The sequence below is a fragment of the Pseudorasbora parva genome, chromosome 7, assembly GCF_024679245.1.
Source record: "Pseudorasbora parva isolate DD20220531a chromosome 7, ASM2467924v1, whole genome shotgun sequence".
NCBI classification, from domain to species: domain Eukaryota; kingdom Metazoa; phylum Chordata; class Actinopteri; order Cypriniformes; family Gobionidae; genus Pseudorasbora; species Pseudorasbora parva.
Genome location: NC_090178.1, coordinates 6,366,448 through 6,386,106, shown reverse-complemented (window position 1 = coordinate 6,386,106; position 19,659 = coordinate 6,366,448). Strand labels below are relative to the sequence as shown.

General features: G+C 37.1%; 2 protein-coding genes across 3 annotated transcripts in view; both read right to left on the bottom strand.

Moving 5' to 3' along the window:
* zgc:158766 (uncharacterized protein LOC100009641 homolog) overlaps positions 1 to 6,013 on the bottom strand; it is a 93,925-nt gene extending 87,912 nt beyond the window's left edge. The window contains exon 1 of the mRNA XM_067447874.1: positions 5,995 to 6,013. The gene's annotated coding sequence lies outside the window, so the exon portion shown is untranslated. The remainder of the gene's footprint in view (positions 1 to 5,994) is intronic.
* nkd2b (NKD inhibitor of WNT signaling pathway 2b) overlaps positions 1,779 to 19,659 on the bottom strand; it is a 64,396-nt gene continuing 46,515 nt past the window's right edge. The window contains exons 4-10 of one of the 2 annotated variants that reach the window (XM_067447878.1): positions 18,155 to 18,215; positions 15,106 to 15,224; positions 10,043 to 10,138; positions 9,355 to 9,517; positions 8,669 to 8,750; positions 8,286 to 8,401; positions 1,779 to 6,660 (exon numbers count right to left, since the gene is read on the bottom strand). In XM_067447878.1, the coding sequence (XP_067303979.1) occupies positions 6,122 to 6,660; positions 8,286 to 8,401; positions 8,669 to 8,750; positions 9,355 to 9,517; positions 10,043 to 10,138; positions 15,106 to 15,224; positions 18,155 to 18,215 (1,176 nt within the window). In that variant the 3' untranslated portion in view covers positions 1,779 to 6,121. The remainder of the gene's footprint in view (positions 6,661 to 8,285; positions 8,402 to 8,668; positions 8,751 to 9,354; positions 9,518 to 10,042; positions 10,139 to 15,105; positions 15,225 to 18,154; positions 18,216 to 19,659) is intronic. The other variant, XM_067447879.1, reaches the window with a different exon arrangement.

The window sequence follows — 19,659 nt, the reverse complement described above, 5'->3', positions numbered from 1 at the left end:
TAGAATGCAATAAGGACTCTGATGTTTCTTCTGTAACATTTATTCTCCACCATAAGTCGGGGCAAGTTTGTGGTTCTGAAAATATACATACAAATTGGTAAATAACAATATACAAAAGGATGCCAATAGCAGTACACATAAATGATGTGTAATTATGATAACAATGGACAAATAACAGTACAAAGTACTAAACTGTTACACAAGAAATGAAATCCGCACTTACTAGCCTATAAATTGTCATGTAGGCTTATTTTATCATCATGTAAGAATCCTGTTCTGAGCGGGGCTCGAACTCCCGGCCGTAACGTCATTAGCGCCATTCCGGCTGCCTTTATGTAAACAACACAACGGTGCATTTATATGGCGTTATATATGTGCCTCAATCCTGAGCGCGTAATTGTAAGTTTACGGCATACACATTTAGCTCGCGAATGTACAACAAAGAATATAGCACTCATGGTAAATATATGTAAACATGTCTTATAATAATTATAGTACAGAGGAATACTCGTTCTCCATCAGAATTGTCTATGCATGATTGCGATAGATAAGGATCTATGCTACTAATACTTTCAGTTCGCGGTAAACTATGATTTTAAACAATCATAGTACATTATTATGTACACATGACAGTCCTTCATAACAGCCTATATTACTTTTGTATTGCATTTGTATATTAACATGCTTTTAGAAATATTTTATGTGTTATTTATACTAGTAGGCTAGCCTATTGTGATGATTTTTCCACGACCCAGATTTTTTGGTGCCCCCCCAAGCACTTGGTGCCCTACGCGCAGTGCGTGATGTGCGTGTGCGGAGCGCCGGCCCTGTGTATAGGCGTTTTTAACGAATCTTTTGCGAATCGTTTCTGGTATCAAATCAAACCGCGTCGGAGTCACGTGATTGATTTTAGTTAACGAAGCTTTGTTACGTCAACTGTTTCGAAAGATTCACCGTTATGATCTTGGATCAGTTTTACATTTATAGACATTTTAATGACACATTTGTACAATAAAAAAGAAATAGGGAATTATTAGCCTCGTTCTTGTTGGCCTGATTAACCAATAAAACAAATTCCAAATACAGTAACAGCAATTCCAAATCTGAAAAATTATATATATATATATATATATATATATATATATATATATATATATATATATATATATATATATATATATATATATGTTTGTGTGTGTGTGTACCCCCCCCCCCTAATTTATGTATAATTGTATTTTTTCACATAATTTTTTTCATTTATTTATGAATATATGTATTTATGTATTTCCACATTTATTTATTTCTAGTTATTTATTTTCACATGTATTTATTTGTATATTTCTTTGTCTGTATGCTAATGATGTGCATGATGTGTGGGTCGTGTTTTACCTCAGACATAGCAATAAAAAATGTATATGAAAATAAGTAAAAGTGGAAATAAATAAATGTAGAAATAATTATAAAAAAATAAATATGGAAAACATACAGCTATACATAAATAAGGAAATACAAATATAATTTTTGTATTTATAATTTAGTCAGCTTTAAAACTTTGTCCATTTGCGTATACTGACATCCGGTTGGCTGATGTCTTTGATGGGCGTGGTCAATGAGAGAGAGGCGTGGCTAAAGTCTGTGAGAAAGTTTCGCTCATGTTTATCAAGTATTCTTTTGGTTGCGACATCACTGTCGTAATTAGCCCGAGTAATGAGTAATTCTATTTATTTAGTTTATACAACAAATGAAAGGCAGATGACAAATGCGGTAGATGTATTTTATTAAAATATATATATAAAAAAACAAATGCATATGTATAAACCATGATAAATATGCATATGCTGTGTATAATCATACAGTAAAATGTTTATATTCATATAGTTTTTATTTTTAAACAAAGGATATTTTAGCATTCAAACTGGCAGTGGTGATATTTCCTCTGGTAAGAGGCAGACGTTCAGTCCATGGCAACTCCCAAAGGAGGAATAGCCTTTTTTTTCTTTTTTTTAGAAAAGCTACAGAGCAGCACCATTCACCTGAGATCCATGTTTAGGAGAAAATACTTGAAGAGACACACAAAACCACATCTGAGTGAGTGACAGACAACAAATCTGTGGCCAAGCAGAGCATCATGAATAAATTTTATGATCATTTTAAATATATGGAGTCATTCCTTCTATGCAGTACATTCATGTCCCCATCATATATGTGGTAATATACTGGATACAATCTTAAATACGGAAATCATATTAGTTCATTTCATTACAATTAACTGAACATAGGGGTGAATATTTAGAGATCCAAGGAAAATGAATATTTATTCAAACCAAATTCATTTAATGAATTTAATTGTTCCCTGGGTCTCTAACTGAAGTGTGAAAATAAAACATGTTTTATTAGGTATATATTATATATGGGAAAACATTTTTATCTATGTTTTATACTGATAATAGGTCCTCAATATTATTTTGCATCCTGATAGTCTTCTGTAAAAAATCTTTTTTTAAAACAAAACTATTAGTTGGTTTTTGTCTCTAGATCATTCCATCCCCCACTTGATGAAATGACACAAATCCATATAACAAACATTATCAAAACATTAAGAAAAATGAAATTTGTCCTCATGTAAACAGTCAACAATGACTAAATGTAGCTCTATTTCCATGTTCTATTACTACGTGTAAATGATCCTGTTATAGTGTTAATAAACGTAATAAGTGCCTGAGTTTGACCATTTACCGGTATATTGACATATACCGTCCTGGGGTAATCGGCAGAGTTATGTAATCGGATTACTTTTTTTCAAGAAACTAGTAAAAAAAAACGCATTACTGATACTTTTTAAAGTTACTTTGTAATGCACCTTAGCTTGTGCTTTGTTTTAGGTATTCCACAAAATGAATAAAAACTGTGAAATGCAAACTTAGAATATTATGCAAACCTGCAATAATTAAATGTTAAATTACACAAATATACTTTGTGTATTAATTTCAGTTTATAAGCCAATGTCTTTGTTGCTGACCTTCGATGATCCAATTCAACCATCCGATTCAGCAAAAATGACTTTAGATTAACCACATTTGTGTTTACGTTTGTTTGTTTGTTGTTTTTGTTCTTCCTGCAAACACTGATGATGTGTTTTGTGGGCGGAGCCTACCTGGTGGCAGAAAACGTCTCCCTCTATGGAACAACAAAAAGGTTTATATCTCCCAATTTTGACTTTTTTTCTCGCATTTACAATTCTAAGAAGAAATATCAGAATTGCAAGATATAAACTCGATATTCTGACTTTTTCCCCCACAGAATTGTGATATAAATTCGAAATTACAAGAAAAAATCTGAATTGTGAGATAGGCCTAAAATTTTTATGTTTAAGTGTTACCTATATAAAAAAAGTAGAAGTTTTAATATTATTTCATGGTGTAACTGTAAAGCTATTATGTCCCTATGAACTGCATATGTGAATATTATGTAGATCTATTGTTTACATCAAATCGTTTTGACCCCAAAAGTATAATATTTTTAAAAAATTTAATTTTAATTTTAATATTTTTTTTAAATTTAGTGTTAATTAATTTGTTGCATTTATATAGTTCTTTTCTGTGTACTCAAAGCTCTTTACATATATAGAAGAGGGGAATCTTCTCAACCTCCACCAATTTGCAGCATCCACCTGGATGATGCGACGGCAGCCATTTTGCGCCAGAACGCTCACCACACACCAGCTGATTGGTGGAGAGGAGAGTGATGAAGCCAATCAGAATATAGTTATTATATGGTAGTAAGTGTTCATCAGAGTGGTCCAAGACACTAGGACTTTTGTCGCACTTGAACCACAAATAAAACACACACAAAAAAAACTGGATTCGAGCAGTTTTGTGGTTGAAACCTTCCCTTGTGGGTCAACGAATTAATGTAATGTGAGAAATGCTATAATACACATAAAAACTAAAAATGCTAAAACTTTACCCAAAAATGATTAATTATTAACTGAATGCTACTGAAGAGAACTGACTTTAGCCGCCAGCGGAACAGCTCATTTACTCCATATAGAGCTATATGGCCATCTAGTGGGAAGAGTCATGTTATTTCAAATGTTTTTCTCCACAACAGGTCAGTAAATACACCCAATGTAAGATATTTTGAGCTGAATTAAAAGGTTTATGCATAAAATTGTGAGTTATTTTTAATTTAGGCTGAAAGAATATAAAGAATGTGCTTAAATTATTATTTATTTATTTATTATTTGATAAAATCTAATAATTTAAAGGTAAATCAAATAAAACCAAAAAATCTCCCAAAAATGTGGATTACATTTTTGTATCAAAATAAAATGACAAACTTTCTGGACAAAAAAAAAAGGAAGTAATTTTAGGGCTTCGGGTCATTTTGACTCATGAGGGAAGGATTTGTTACAAATTGCGAGAAAAGGATGAGCCCTAATAGTGGACTACTCAGTCCAGTCTGCATTTAGCTTTGTACAGATCGTCGTCGACCGAGTTGTCATCTTTTTTGCATTACATTTCTCACACCCAAAGGCGCAACAAGATTTTTTTTTCTCTTATTCCGTGGATTTTGCCCTTTTCCTTCAATTGTCATAACTGTTTTTCTGCCACCACAATGCACACGCAGCTGCAAATGACATAACTGTGACGTCTGCTCTATTCTTCTGAAATACAGAATGGCAGCACAGCTGAAAGGTTTGTGTGAGCGGCGCCCTCTACTGTACAGGCGTGAATTTGTATTCCCTTCAGCCTGAGGTTTATTCATTTCACTTTTAGGGCCCTATTTTAACGATCTGAAACGCAAGTGTCAAAGCGCGAAGCGCAAGTAACTTTGTGGGCGGGTCTCGGCACTGTTGCTAATTTCCCGGTGGGATAAATGGCTCTTGCGCAAATTTAAAATGGGTTGGTCTGAAGTAGCTTCATTATTCATAGGTGTGGTTTGGGCGTAACGTGAATAAACCAATCAGAGCGTCATCCAACATTCCCTTTAAAAGCAGGTGAGCAAGTTCCATTATGGATTGCTATTATTATGGCGTATTTACCAGGCGCACGCCAGGTGCGGTTCACAGTCGAGGAGACTGATGTTCTTGTGAGACTGAGAGCAGTGAAAGACAGAGAAGTTGTGTTGTATGGGGATGGGAGAAATCCACCCAAAACCCATCTATGTCTTGCCACTATTGGGCAAACAGGTCTGATCCTTAATTACTACAATTAGCCTGAATAATTTGTAAGCTAGATTTATGCCTATTTTTTCACATCTTCGTGGCACACCACAATGATTTCCGTCATCTCATATGTTAATATTTTTTTAGTGTAACAATTTATGATTTGCAAAAATAACTGTTGCATCTGTGTAGATTACATGAGCAAAGTGTATGCGCGTTGTGCACGCTATACATTATGGTCAAGCATGCGCCCTTAAAATAGCATAATGAACAACTGACCTAAAATTAGGTTCTAAAATTAGGCCTGTTCACTGACCTAAAACTAGGTTTTTTGGTCAGTGGCGCAATTGTTTAATGGAACAGCAAAATAGCACCAGGGATTGTTTGCGCCGGAACACGCCTCCTTTTTTAAGCTGAACCGCCCAGGGAGCGCAAGTTCATTCACTAGTTTAGTGACGTGCTTCTGTGGAGAGAAAAGTGTGCTTTGCGCGGGTGCAAAATAGGAATGACACATGCGTTGGTGTACAAAGTCAATTGCGCTGGGTGCAAGATAGAGCCCATTGTGTGAAAGGACCTTTACATTTGCCAAAAATAGAGATGTTTTGTAATTAAAAATCAAACAAGCAAGCCCAGGCAAGGAGAGAAAAAGTAATGCTAAATTTAACTCAATACTTTCCATAAAAAGTAACTTAGTGCGCAATTAGTTACTTTTTAGGGGAGTAACACGCTACTTTTAAACATAACTTTCCCCAACACTGGATATATGCTTTTACATAAAAATACTTTCTGAACATCCGTACTGCAGAACAGGAATGACCCTTACAAACCTGACAGGCACGGCCTTCTGCTTTGTTTGCCTGAAAGCTCTATTTCATGATCAATGACTCCAATGAGCTAAAATCCACAGCTTTATGAAAGCAGAGTTTCCGCTGAACATCCCGTCACAGGGTGAAGTCATGTCTGATGGTAGTGGTGGTAGTGGTGATGATGATGATGTTCGTGATGATGATGGTGTTCATGTCGCTGGACCACAGGAAGCACAAAGCCGGCGGTCTGCTCGCGGTCCGGCGCTGGCGAGGGTTGTTTTGAAGGCGACAGGGCCTGTTCTCTGGCTTTGGCTCTCACCCTCTTGCTGTGACTGTGCTGGAGAGGGTGTTGGTGACCCGACGGGGCTTGCGGCTGGTTCTGCTGGGGTAGATGGTACACATCCTGACCCCCTGTGACATGCATGCCCTGCATGGAGGGATTGTAGCCGTGGCACTTGCTGATTTTGGCCGCAGCCTGGCCGCCACCTGCTCCTTTGGATGTCCCTTTGGGGGATCGGATAGACTGGGGCCCGTTGCGCAAGCGAGGATCAGGGGCCACACAGTGGTCGGCGATGACCTGCGACCGCCGCTGATGGGCGTGTGTCTCAGGCTCATGGGACCGGGATCGACACTGGTTGTGTGAAGGTCGTGAGGGAGGCTCTTGTTGGGCCGCAGGAGGAGAGGAACCTTGGAGAAAGAGAACATTAATAATATATCAAATTTCATTTTATAAACAGGGCAGCACAATTAGCATAATTAAAAAATAATATTTTTTATAAAGAATAAGAAAAAAGTACAAAATAATATTTTATAAAGTATCAGTACAGTTAACATCAATTTTTAACTTTTTTTAATAAAGGATCAGAAGAAAATTTTAATATTCATATTTTATAAAGTATTAGCACAATAAATATTTTTAAGGAATAATAGATTGGATAAAAAAATTAAGCCTGTTTTTAGGAAAAGTAATGAAATAAATGCAGCACAACAAATACTGCCATGATGAGGACCTTACAGTTAAAATAATGTCTTATTTCTTTTGCATTGCAGTCATGAGATTTTTAGCGGGTGTGCTTAAAGGGTTAGTTCACCCAAAAATGAAAATGATGTAATTATTACTCCGTAACACCTTCGTTCATCTTCAGAACACAAATGAAGATGTTTTTGTTGAAAGCTGATGGCTGAGAAAGGCTTCAGAAAGGCCTCCATTGGCATTCAGTACATTCCCACTGACACACTCACAAGACCCATAAAGGCACTAAACACATCGACACAAAGTCCATCTCACTACAGTGGCTGTACAATAATTTTACAATGCGACAAGAATAGTTATTGTGTGCAAAAAAAATCTAAATAATGACTTTATCCGCCAAGTTATTGTCTTCCGTGTAGGTCTCTGACATGAACTCACGAGATAGCGGCGCACCTCCTCTTCCGGGTCATGAATCTGAACAGCGGAGCTGCGTCATATTCTCGCGCATTTGTGTCGAGTTCACGTCAGTAACTTGGTGTATAAAGTCGTTATTTAGATTTTTGTGCACACAATAACTATTTTCGTAGTATTGTAAAATTATTGTACAGCCACTGCAGTGAGATGGACTTTGTATCGATGTGTTTAATGCCTTTATGGGTCTTGTGAGTGTGTCAGTGGGAATGTACTGAATGCCAATGGAGGCCTTTCTGAAGCCTTTCTCAGCCATCAGCTTTCAACAAAAACATCTTCATTTGTGTTCTGAAGATGAACGAAGGTCTTACGGGTGTCCAACGACATGAGGGTGAGTAATTAATGAAATAATTTTCATTTTTGGGTGAACTAACCCTTTAATGTAAATAATAATGAAAATAATGTCAAATAAAAAATAAATGTTAATGTCTTAAAGTGATACTTCACCGCTTTTTCATATTAAACTATGTTATTCCCTTAACTAAAACGAGTTGTTACATCCCTCTCTCGTCTCAGTGCGTGCACTTAATCTCTCTGACGTGAGGTATGTAACTCGTTTTAGTTAAGGGAATAACATAGTTTAATATGAAAAAGCGGTGAAGTAACCCTTTAAGGCTCATAAAATGCACAAAAATGTGCACATTCATGCAAAATTATAATTTTCTGGTGAAATATAACATTTCCTGATGGATTTTGTAAGATTCACCCTTCAGTGTTTGTAAAATATCTGAAATGTGGCCATGAGATTCTCCTTTAATCTCTAATCATTTCACACGGCTCAGGTTTTTCTGTGAACAGTGTTTGCCATCCAAATCAGAAATTTACAACTCGCTCGTGTCAGTGTTAAGGGTGTTCAGAAAAATCTTACTGTCAAATCTGGAGGTGTAGTTCTCTATTCCAGCCAGATCCAGGTAATGATTTCTTCTCTCTGTGTTCTCATCCACGCAGTAGTGATTCCTCTCGTGAGCTTCAGCAGGCTGAGCTCTGTCACATAACCGGAAAAAACATCCAACACACTTTAATACAGCACGTGTGTACATACAGTATATGGCATAACATCTACACAGTAAAGTTTCAGCATAGTCTAATCATGCATGTTTCATACACTGCATGTGATGCAACACAAAAACAGATCTTTCACATATATAATATAATCACCGATGGCACCCAAAGAAAACACAACAAAGCCACACGTGAACCTTTTGTGTTTGTTCATTGGTGCAGAAGTACACATGAACACTAGCTGCTCACCTGATGTGTGTAGGTTGTCGTCTATCGCGGCTCTCCTCCGTGTGAGCCGACTCGATGCGACTCAAACGACTCGCATCTCTCTCTGAAGAGGAGCAAAGAAAGTGAAGTTGAGTTGCTTTGACTGTATCTTATTGAATCAGAAATTCGATGACAACAAAACACTTTGACGGTTTTGATTCTTTTTAACTCGAGTGTTGACTGATTCATTCGTTACGAATCATCTGATCTTTTGGTTTGTGTCCATTTAGACAGAAACTAATTATGCAGACCCATAAATTATAGTCAGCACTTCTTATCTTTAAGAAGTATTTTTAACTCAAGTTAACGTTTAGCGTTTCATTATGTGAAGCTTTTTTTGCACTGACTGATTCATTCATTTGTCATGAATCATCTGATCTTTCACTTTGAGTCCACCTAGACACAAACCAATTGTATTTGTGTACAGTACATGCACCCATAAATTATAGTGTGCAAAAAATATTAACCAGCTGAAATAACAATCTTTGCATTTATGCATTTGGTAGATGCTTTTATCCAAAGCAACTCACATTGCATTTAAGGTATGCATTTGATCATGCATTCCTAAGGAATCGAACCCATAACTTTGGCATTGCATGAGCTACAGAAATAATATATCATGATCTATATACCGTTACTCATTGTCAAGTATAATGTTTTGATCATACCGCCCGCCGTGGTTATATTTGTATGTGTCCCGTCCCTCCTGCGAGCTCCAGGTTCTGGGGTGACCGTCAGCTTGACTCGGAGGGTCTTTTGTTTGCTTTTACACGAGTGATTGACGGAGGAGTCCACCACGTCATAGATAGTGTGCATCAAACTGGACATGTCCTAACACACAACACACCCACATCATGAACGCATTCTCATTCTCATGCATTTCGATAAAGGGAATGAATGTCACTTGCTTCGCATGCTTGTTTACGTGTTTCACACATAATCATTTTTCTGCGCATATATTAACAGATTACAGCATTCATACAGCATTAACAAGCATGCAGCACACTTGTGCATGCAACACTAGTGCTTCTGTTAAAGGGATAGTTCACCCAAAAATATTTTAAAGAAAGTCGGTAACCAGTTGACGGCACCCATGGACTTAATACCATAATATTGTATTATATCAATATCTTTTTTCTACAATGGAAGTATATGGGGGCCGTCAACTGTGTGGTTACCGACATTCTTTAAAATATCTTCTTTTGTGTTCAACAGAAGAAAGAAACAAAACGATTTGCAACAAGATGAGGGTGAGTAAATGATGACAGAATTAGCATTTTTGGGTGAACTATCCCTTTAATGCTGCAGCCCCTGCATGACTGCTAAATTGAAATATATAAAATGCAATTATTTTACCTCCTTCGTAACTTTTCCACTGTTGTCAAAATCATAGAGGGTAAAGACCCACTCCTGCCTGTTGTCATCAACCAGCGACACGTTACACTCGAGATCCTGAGAGATCAGAACATGCAGTTACACACACGACCAGCAGGAGGCTGTCAATAACTGTCACTGCCTATTAGGAAACGATCACTCCAAACTCCAAACTGTCATCATTTACTCATGTCATTTGAGTTATTTATTTAATTTGACAGGAACAATGCAGAGTAATATTGCTTTACAGCTCTTGTGCCTGGTTAGGCTTTTACTATGAACTTAATAAATATAAATATAAGAGTAGGTAACACTGTGTGCACAATTGTTAGGCAAGTGATTATTTTAACCAATTCATTACAACCCCAAATCAGAAAAAGTTGGGACAGTTTGGAAAACGCAAATAAAAAAATAAAGTAGTGATTTCTAAATTTACTTTGACTTGTATTTCATTGCAGACAATATGAACACAATATTTCATGTTTTGTCTGGTCAACTTCATGTCATTTGTAAATATGCATCCTTTCCGGTCATTCACACCTGCAACACATTTCAAAAAAAGTTGGGACAGGAGCAATTTAGGGCTAGTAATGAGGTAAAAGGGTTAAATAATGATGTGATTTGAAACAGGTGATGTCAACAGGTGATTGAAATTATGATTTGGTACAAAAGCAGCATCCAAGAAAGATCTAATCCTTTAGGAGCAAAGATGGGCCGAGGATCGCCAGTTTGCCAACAAATACGTGAGAAAATTATTGAAATGTTTAAAAACAATGTTCCTCAAAGAAAGATAGGAAGAGATTTGGATATTTCACATTCAACAGTGCATAACATAATTACAAGATTCAAGGAATCTGGAGGAATTTCAGTGCGTAAAGGACAAGGCCGCAAGCCTAAGCTGAACAACCGTGATCTCCGATCCCTCAGGCGGCACTGCATCAAGAATCGTCATTCATCTATAAGCGATATCACCACATGGGCTCAGGACTACTTTGGCAAACCTTTGTCAAGTACCACAATATGTAGTTACATCCACAAATGCCAGTTAAAACTGTACTGTGCCAAAAGGAAGCCTTATGTTAACAGTGTCCAGAAGTGCCGTCGACTTCTCTGGGCTCGGAGGCATCTGGGATGGACCATCACACAGTGGAAATGTGTACTGTGGTCAGATGAATCAGTATTTCAGGTATTTTTTTGGGAGGAATGGACGCCGTGTGCTCCGGACCAAAGAAGAAAAGGATCATCCAGACTGTTACCAGCAACAAGTCCAAAAGCCAGGGTCTGTCATGGTATGGGGTTGTGTCAGTGCCCTTGGCAAAGGTAACTTGCACTTCTGTGAAGGCACCATTAATGCTGAAAAGTACATAGAGATTTTGGAGCATAATATGCTGCCTTCAAGAAGATATCTTTTCCAGGGACGTCCATGCATATTTCAACAAGACAATGCAAAACCACATTCTGCGCACATTACAAAGTCCTGGCTGTGGAGGAAGAGGGTACGGGTACTTGACTGGCCTGCCTGCAGTCCCGACCTGTCTCCAATAGAGAATGTGTGGCGCATTTTGAAGCGCAAAATGCGACAACGAAGACCCCGTACTGTTGCCCACCTTAAGACTTGTTTGCAGGAAGAATGGGACAGAATTACACCTGAAACACTTCATCACTTGGTGTCTTCAGTCCCTAAACGTCTTTTAAGTGTTGTGAAAAGGAATGGCAACATTACAAAGTGGTAAATGCTTTACTGTCCCAACTTTTTTTGAAATGTGTTGCAGGTCTGAATGACAGGAAAGGATGCATATTTACAAATGACATGAAGTTGACCAGACAAAACATGAAATATTGTGTTCATATTGTCTGCAATAAAATACAAGTCAAAGTAATTTTAGAAATCACTTCTTTTTTATTTTATTTGCACATTCCATACTGTCCCAACTTTTTCTGATTTGGGGTTGTATTTGATCCATGATTTCCAACTTCAAGCTGTATAAGCCTGAATGCTTATTGGATTTAATGCATATCAGGTGATGTGTATTTGTGTAACAAGGGAAGGTGTGGTCTAAGGAGATCAACACCTCTTCTCTTCAGGAAAAAAGGACCAAAAAAAGAGATTTAACTGAGTCTGAAAAGTCAAACATTGTAATCAGTCTTTCAGAGGGATGCAGCACTCTCGGAGCAGGTGGATGGCCCGTGGTTGGGTCACAAACGGACACAGACTCAGACGGCAGCAAGGTGGAGGTGGGCTACTGGTATGGGCAGGTATTATTAAAGATTTTTAAAGAAGACCTTTTCGGGTTGAAAATCGACTCAAAACAAACTCTCAGACCTACTGCCAGTTTTTAGAAGACACTTTCTTCAAGCAGTGATACAGGAAAAGTCGGCATCTTTCAAGAAGACTTGATGACTAATGACATGGCCCCCTTCTTCACCTGACTTAAACCCTTTTGAGAACTTTTGGACCCTTCTTAAGCAGGAAATGTACAGTGAAGGTAAACGGTACACCTCTCTGAACAGTGTCTGGGGCTGTGGTTGCGGGTGCACAAAAAGTTAAATCTGACTAGATCAAGAAACTGACTGACTCTGTGAATTAAAGGCTTGTGACTGTTGTCAAAAATAAGGCTGGCTATACTGGTCACTGATGTTTTTTTTTTGTTTTTTGGGAAATTTCAGAAATGTTTATTTGTAAACTTAATTTCGTTTGTTTATTATTCTCACTTTAACAGGTGAAAATAAACAAGTGAGACGGGAAAATCTTTGTTTTTTTATTTAGTTGCATTACAATTCTGCACACTAATAGTTTCCTATATATATATATATTCTTAAGAGAGCGAAAACTTCACTTTTACTACTTAAATGTTCAGGTTTGAGGGTTTTTAATATTTTGGATTGACCAAGAGCACTGTAGTTGTACAATAACAAAAGTAATCCTCAAAAATACAACTTGCCTAATAATTGTGCAAAACATACAAACTTAATTAAAATGACAAATGTTGAATTCAAAGCACTAAAATTAGTACAAGAACATAAACTGAATTAAAACTGAAATAAAGAAAGTTTTAACCTAAATAGTAATATAAAAGAAGAATAAAATAACAAAAGCACATTTAATTACAACAAAAAAACCTTCTAAAAATAAAATGAAAGCTAATTCAAAAGATGAATAAAATTATAATAGTATATACATAATTCTAAAATAACTGGAACCACTAAACAATCTAAAAATTTAAATAAATAATTATAATATAACAAATAATACAATATTAATTAAAATAAAAAGAGATGTTAGCCAGAAGCATCCACTTTCATTTGACTGTATGTAAAACAGAAGCTTTATCATTTCTTTTTGCACAGAATAAACAAATCATGCAGATATGCAACAACGTGAGGGGGAATTTTTTTTTTTTTTTGATGAAGAAAAAATGTAATCTACAGGTATTATGTTTAAGGACAGCTCTTAAACTGTAATTGGAGCTGTTCCGAGAGGATGTATAAGGCGGTTTTTAACCACAGTTCTCAGTTACAGTTTTTGGCAGCAGCTGTAATTCATGAGTATCTGGTATGAAGGACGATAATTGGATGAGCACGTCTGGAGATGCTGTGGGTGTCTGAGACATCGAATGGATGGTGAAGTGAAGCAAGAAGACTTTCTTTTGAGCTCATGCGGTATATGCCATGATTTAATGTGCTTGGATATCACTGATGTGTCTCATTTGTTCATCCTGCACTATCAGAGCACTTTTACACTGAACACAGATGTACAGTTCTGTGTTGCTGTCATTTAAAGGGGTCCTATTATGCTGTGTATTATAGTGTGTAATGCTGTTTGAGCAGAAAGTCCCTCCAGTCCAAACTGAGTTCTTCTCTATATCAGTGTCAGTGTTTCTGAGCTTCCTGAAACGCCCCATTGTAGTCTTGATTTTTTTTTTTTTTTTTTTTGTACGCAGAATAAAGGGGCAGGGTTTGGTTGAGTTAGTTAGTAATGTGTTGAAACTGGCAGTTTTGGTAAGGGGCGGGACATTTCCCAAACACACTCAAAGTGGCTGACCAATCACAACACACTGCTCAAGCCGACCAATCAGAGCACATTGAGCTTTTCAGAAGGAGGGGCTTCATAGAGACGGGCTGAACAGAGCGTTACTGACAGACGGGGAAGAGGCGAGCTGCAACAGTGTCAGATATATGAAAAATAATGTGTTTATTGAACATTCAAGCACAAACTCCTATTGTAGTAGGGCCAAAGTGTGTGTGTGTGTGTGTGTGTGTGTGTGTGTGTGTGTGTGTGTGTGTGTGTGTGTGTGTGTGTGTGTGTGTGTGTGTGTGTGTGTGTGTGTGTGTGTGTGTGTGTGTCAGACAGTATGGAGACCAGTGATGAAGCTAGCAACACTATTTACCTAATTATACAGTAGCAAATCCTCAGGCTTGTCTGTTTCACAGTACAAACATCTTACGCTTCTAAAATGAAAATATATAAGATAAGAAGTCTTTTTCTCTGAGAAATTGATCAAAAGAATTAAAATGTGGTTCAAATGCTGACAAACGACAGATATCAACTTTAAAAAATCAACTTGATTCAAAAGGAAATCCTGTTGACTTCTCTAACCACATTGGCAGATATTTGTTCTTGTTTTAAACTTCATTTTGATCACTTTCTCAGGAAACGAGAGTTCTTATCATTGTTATTTGTCATTATCTTTATCTTAAGTGGTTTTGGACAAAAGTATCTGTTAAATAAAATATAATTTAGTACAGGTTAAAAAAATCTCAAATTTAAACTCACTTACAGCCATTATAAAATAGTAATTTTACTACACCCTGTTTTTAAAGATATTTTAGCGGACAGTAATCATAAAAAAATATCACTTAATAGTCTTCCCACAGATTTATGTGATTTAGTAGAGAAATAATTATTTAGATATTAATGATGAATGAAAAGACTGCACGTGAAATTGAGTGCTTCAGTTACATCAATTATCAAACTTTACAGTTGTATAATTACAGAGGCGCCCTCCATTAATGATTTCACTGCATTCAGCTTGGTGTGAACTTACATCTAGACTGATGCGCTTCTTCCCTTTGGAGGTTTCCTTCAGGTCTTTCTCTCCATCCTCAGAAGGCAGATACTGAAGAAAACGCTCACGTCCTTCGGCCTTTTCTGGAGGCAAAACCACTAAACACACACACACACACACACACAAATACAGTGAGTACAATACACTCACTGAGTGCACAGAGCTCTAACCTAAGATCTAAACCTTTTATCAAGATACATTTTTTGAAGCAAAATGACTTAACAAATTACATGATGAATCAAAATCAAGTGAATTTATGCCAAAAACAAGAACAAATATCTGTCAATGGCGTCGGAAATGTCAACTTGTTTCCTTTGAATTAAAGGGGGGGTGAAATGCTGTTTCATGCATACTGAGCTTTTTACACTGTTAAAGACTTGGATTCCCATCCTAAACATAAACAAAGTTTCAAAAACTAATGTTGGACGTTTGATGGAGTATTTCTGTGTTAAAAATACTCCTTCCGGTTTCTCACAAGTTTCGGAGAGTTTTTTTTCGAGTACGGGTCGGCTTGACGTTAATAGAGCAGAAGGTCCTTGTATGGGCCGTACGGGCTCTTCTCCCGGTAGGGTGCGCGCGCGCGTCACTAGAGCGAGAGAGGAAATGCACGGCCGTAAACAGTAAACTGCTCTCAGCTGCAGATCCAGTCGTCGTTATAGTCCGCGCCGCGCTCCACTTTATTCCTATGGGTGACATCAAGCGTCTTTAACGCGTCCGCATAGCATTCCGGGAAGGCAGCGCTGCATTTGAACCGATTTGAACGCAGAAGTGACGGGAAGCTTCACAACATTGTGGATTTCCACGGTCACTGCTGTCACAGGACTTTACCAAATCATCCCAAAGAAGTGTGTTTTTGACGGAGCGGTCCCAGCGATAAAGGTTCGGTCCTGTTTTGGAAGCAGCCGGTGAGTAAAACTGCTTCAAATGTCTGTGCTGTTGGCTATCGTCGCGTGAGTAAACATCAGTAAACGACACGATCGCGTGCTTCGTCATTCAAACGCGCTAACGGACTCAAATGTGCTTGCTACTGCTAAGGTTTAGTCGCATACAATAGTCCATAAACCGAATCATGTCCTCATAAGCGAGTAAACACACACAAATGTTGACAGGTCACTAAATACAGCCTCTGAATGATTCTGGGTCATATATCTATTAGCTGAGCTCGATAGCCAAGGGTTTCTCCTAGTTTGAGGACGTCACCGCTTTGCGCGCTCATCATTCTTTAGCTCCGCCCACACGATACGCCTCCAGGCGCTCGGTTTTTTCCGGAAAGACTCGGTACAGCCTATATTTCTTTTATAAATATAATAAAACTAAAGAATTTTCTGAGATATGAAGGATGCAATACTACTCTATAGGTACTCAAGATTGACATGAGATTGACTGAAACTGAGTGTTTCACCCCCCCTTTAAGATGATTTTTATGACCCCACTGGCAGATATTTGTTCTTGCTGTAAAGTCACCATGAAATCAAAACTGGCAATTCTTATTTTTTATTAAATATTGCAGCATTATAAATTATTTATCTGTGCACATCAGTATTTTTTTAAATGCATGTCATGATTTATAATCTTTAATCATAATAACTGTCCCTCACTCTCTTCTCTGACGACCTGGGCGGAGCAATCTGTCACTCACACGAGATCCACCAATAGCAAACCACAACCATCCAATCAAACGCCCAATGACAAAATCAAGTCTTGCCCTTCATTTGTTCTTGTTCAAGAAGCCATTTCACTCGGATTTATATCACAAAAGATGATCGCAACTTTGTTTCATGCCCCCATATATATATATATATATATATATTTCATAACTCCTTTTTTTTTTTTTTTTTTTTTACATTTATTTTACCAGGAAAGTCCCATTGAGTTACAATAACTCTTCTCCCAGGGAGTCCTGGCCAAGGCTAGCGGCCAAAAGTTTCCAGAAAAAAATAAAATAAACAAAAAAGACAAGACATAAATTACACAATACATAAGGCACAATACATCACTGATCTCATGCACTATACAACAAATCATTATACTTAACCTTTAAGAAATACAAACATACAAGTGTTGTTAAGAGGCACCTAATTAAAACAAGTGCACTGTTCAGTCAGAGATGACTTTAAAAGATGTTTAAAAATATTTATAGATGGAAGTGATTCTAGATTTAAGGTATTTTGAAGTTCATTCCAGATATATGGTGCATATGATGAGAATGCTTTTTTTACCAAGGTCTGTTCTTGTTGATGGAATAGTTAATAATATTTTCTTTGACGACCTTGTCCTGTAAACACTATTTTGGTAAATCAGCAAATTAGAAATATAGATGGGTAATTTACCCATTAATGCTTTAGCAATAAAAAACAATAAATGGAATTTCCTTCTAAGGGAGAGGGAGGACCACTGTACAGTTTCATACAGAATGCAGTGGTGAGTCCTAGCTGCAGCACCTGTAATGAAACGTAAGGCTGAGTGGTATAAAACATCTAGTTTTTTTAATAAAAATGAGGTAGAGTGCATATAAATTAGGTCACCATAATCTAAAACTGATAGAAATGTGCTCTGCACCAACCTTTTCCTTGCGGAATAAGGAAAGCACTTCTTTAATCTAAAATAAAAACCTAATTTTGGTCTGAGTTTTTTTAAAAGGCTCTCAATATGGACCGCAAAAGATAATTTATCATCCAACCAAATACCTAGGTATTTGTAGGAAGTTACTCTCTCTATTGGAGTACCACTTTGTGTTAAAATAGTGAAATCGATAATAGAATGTGAACGTGAAAACACCATTAATTTAGTTTTTTTTGCATTTAATACCAACTTTAATCCTACCAACACTTTTTGTACCTCACTAAAAGCAGACTGTAAATTATAAATTGCTTCCTTCTTATCTTATCTTATCCTCCCTTATCTTGTAATTTTACATCTCCAGTCTCAATATAAGAATGTTTAGATATTAGTATTGGAAAAGAAGACACAAAATATTCAAATACTGGACATTTTGCAGTGTGTCTGATGGGTGAATGTGAATACACACCCTCTAGAGGGCAGCGGTGGGCCGCCGAGTGTCCATCCTTCAGCTCACAGTTCTGCAGCTCCTGGAGGAGAAACATGGAGATCAAGAGAGGTGTTAGTTCAATATCCAGCCCAGAAAACCCAGAAAAAAACAAACGCCTCCATCCAAAGCATTTCCTCCTCAGGGACGGAAAAAAGACGATAGTGTCACATAAGATTAGATCTCACTGCAAAATACCTTCCACCGTGGACCCAGAAGTAACCGAGAGAAACAGTTGAGCTCCTAAAGTAAGAAGAAAATCTGAATTTTCTCCACTGAGAATTTCATACTATCGGTTCAGCCAGTTTTGCTGTGCTGGGTTGTAATAGCCATATGTACATTTATGCATTTGGCAGGCAGACGCTTTTATCTAGTGACTTACAATGCACACATTTGATCAGTTCATGCAAACGTAAGACCTTGGTATTTTTAACGGCGCTCTTTATTTGTTCAAGCAACAGAAATACTTGCACATTTGCCCAGTTATCTACCACATTTCCTTTTCTCTGATGATTTGAGACATTATCATTAGCAGAAATATTTGGGGGGTTTTAGTACGGCTGACACGGAGACAGAAGCAGATGAGACTGAAGTCTGTCATAAACACCATCAGAAACTAACTAAACTATCTGCAACCACAGACATCTGAACCACAAAAATGCACCACGGTACAGAGTGTACAAATCCCAACCTGCTCATGTAAGGCAAGCAGACAACTACCTCAACTACAACCATACTGGGAAATATTATTACAATTTAAAAGAACTCTTTTCTATATGAATATATTGTCAAATATAATTTATTCCTGTGGTCAAAGCTGGGTTATCATCATCATTACTCCAGTCTTCAGTGTCACATGATCCTTCAGTAATCATTATAATACAATAATTTCCTGCTTAATAAACATTTCTGATTATTATTAATGTTGAAAACATTACATTTTAACAACATTTGATTCTTTGATGAACAAACTTCAAAAGAGTAGCATTTATTTAAAAAAAAATAGTTTTAAACATTATAAATGTCTTTACTGTCACATCTGATCAATTTAATGCATCCGTGTTGTTACTGAAGTATAGATTAATATACACACAAAAAATGACGCAAACCTGTGAATAATCACAATGATTTGAGCATGTTTTTACTGTGAATTTTATTCCACATTTTAAATGTATGCTGCAACACACTCTGACAAATCGACCAATGAGAACCTCTGAGAGGCGGGTCCAAATATGTTTCCAGGAATCCAATTAGCTGTATTGATTTTAAACGGATCCGCCTCCCAGTTTAAACACAGAACGCAACATTTAAGATGATTTCCAGCCGCAGGGCGGCCATGTTTTCTTTAAAGTCACATGTCTGAAAGGCATGAAAGCCCAGTGAACTCATTATTACCACCCAGAGCAACAGATGCATCCCAGAGCTGCATGCAGAATCTGACCGCCCTCTGCATTTTAAAGGCTAACACATGGTATTTTACCCATAAT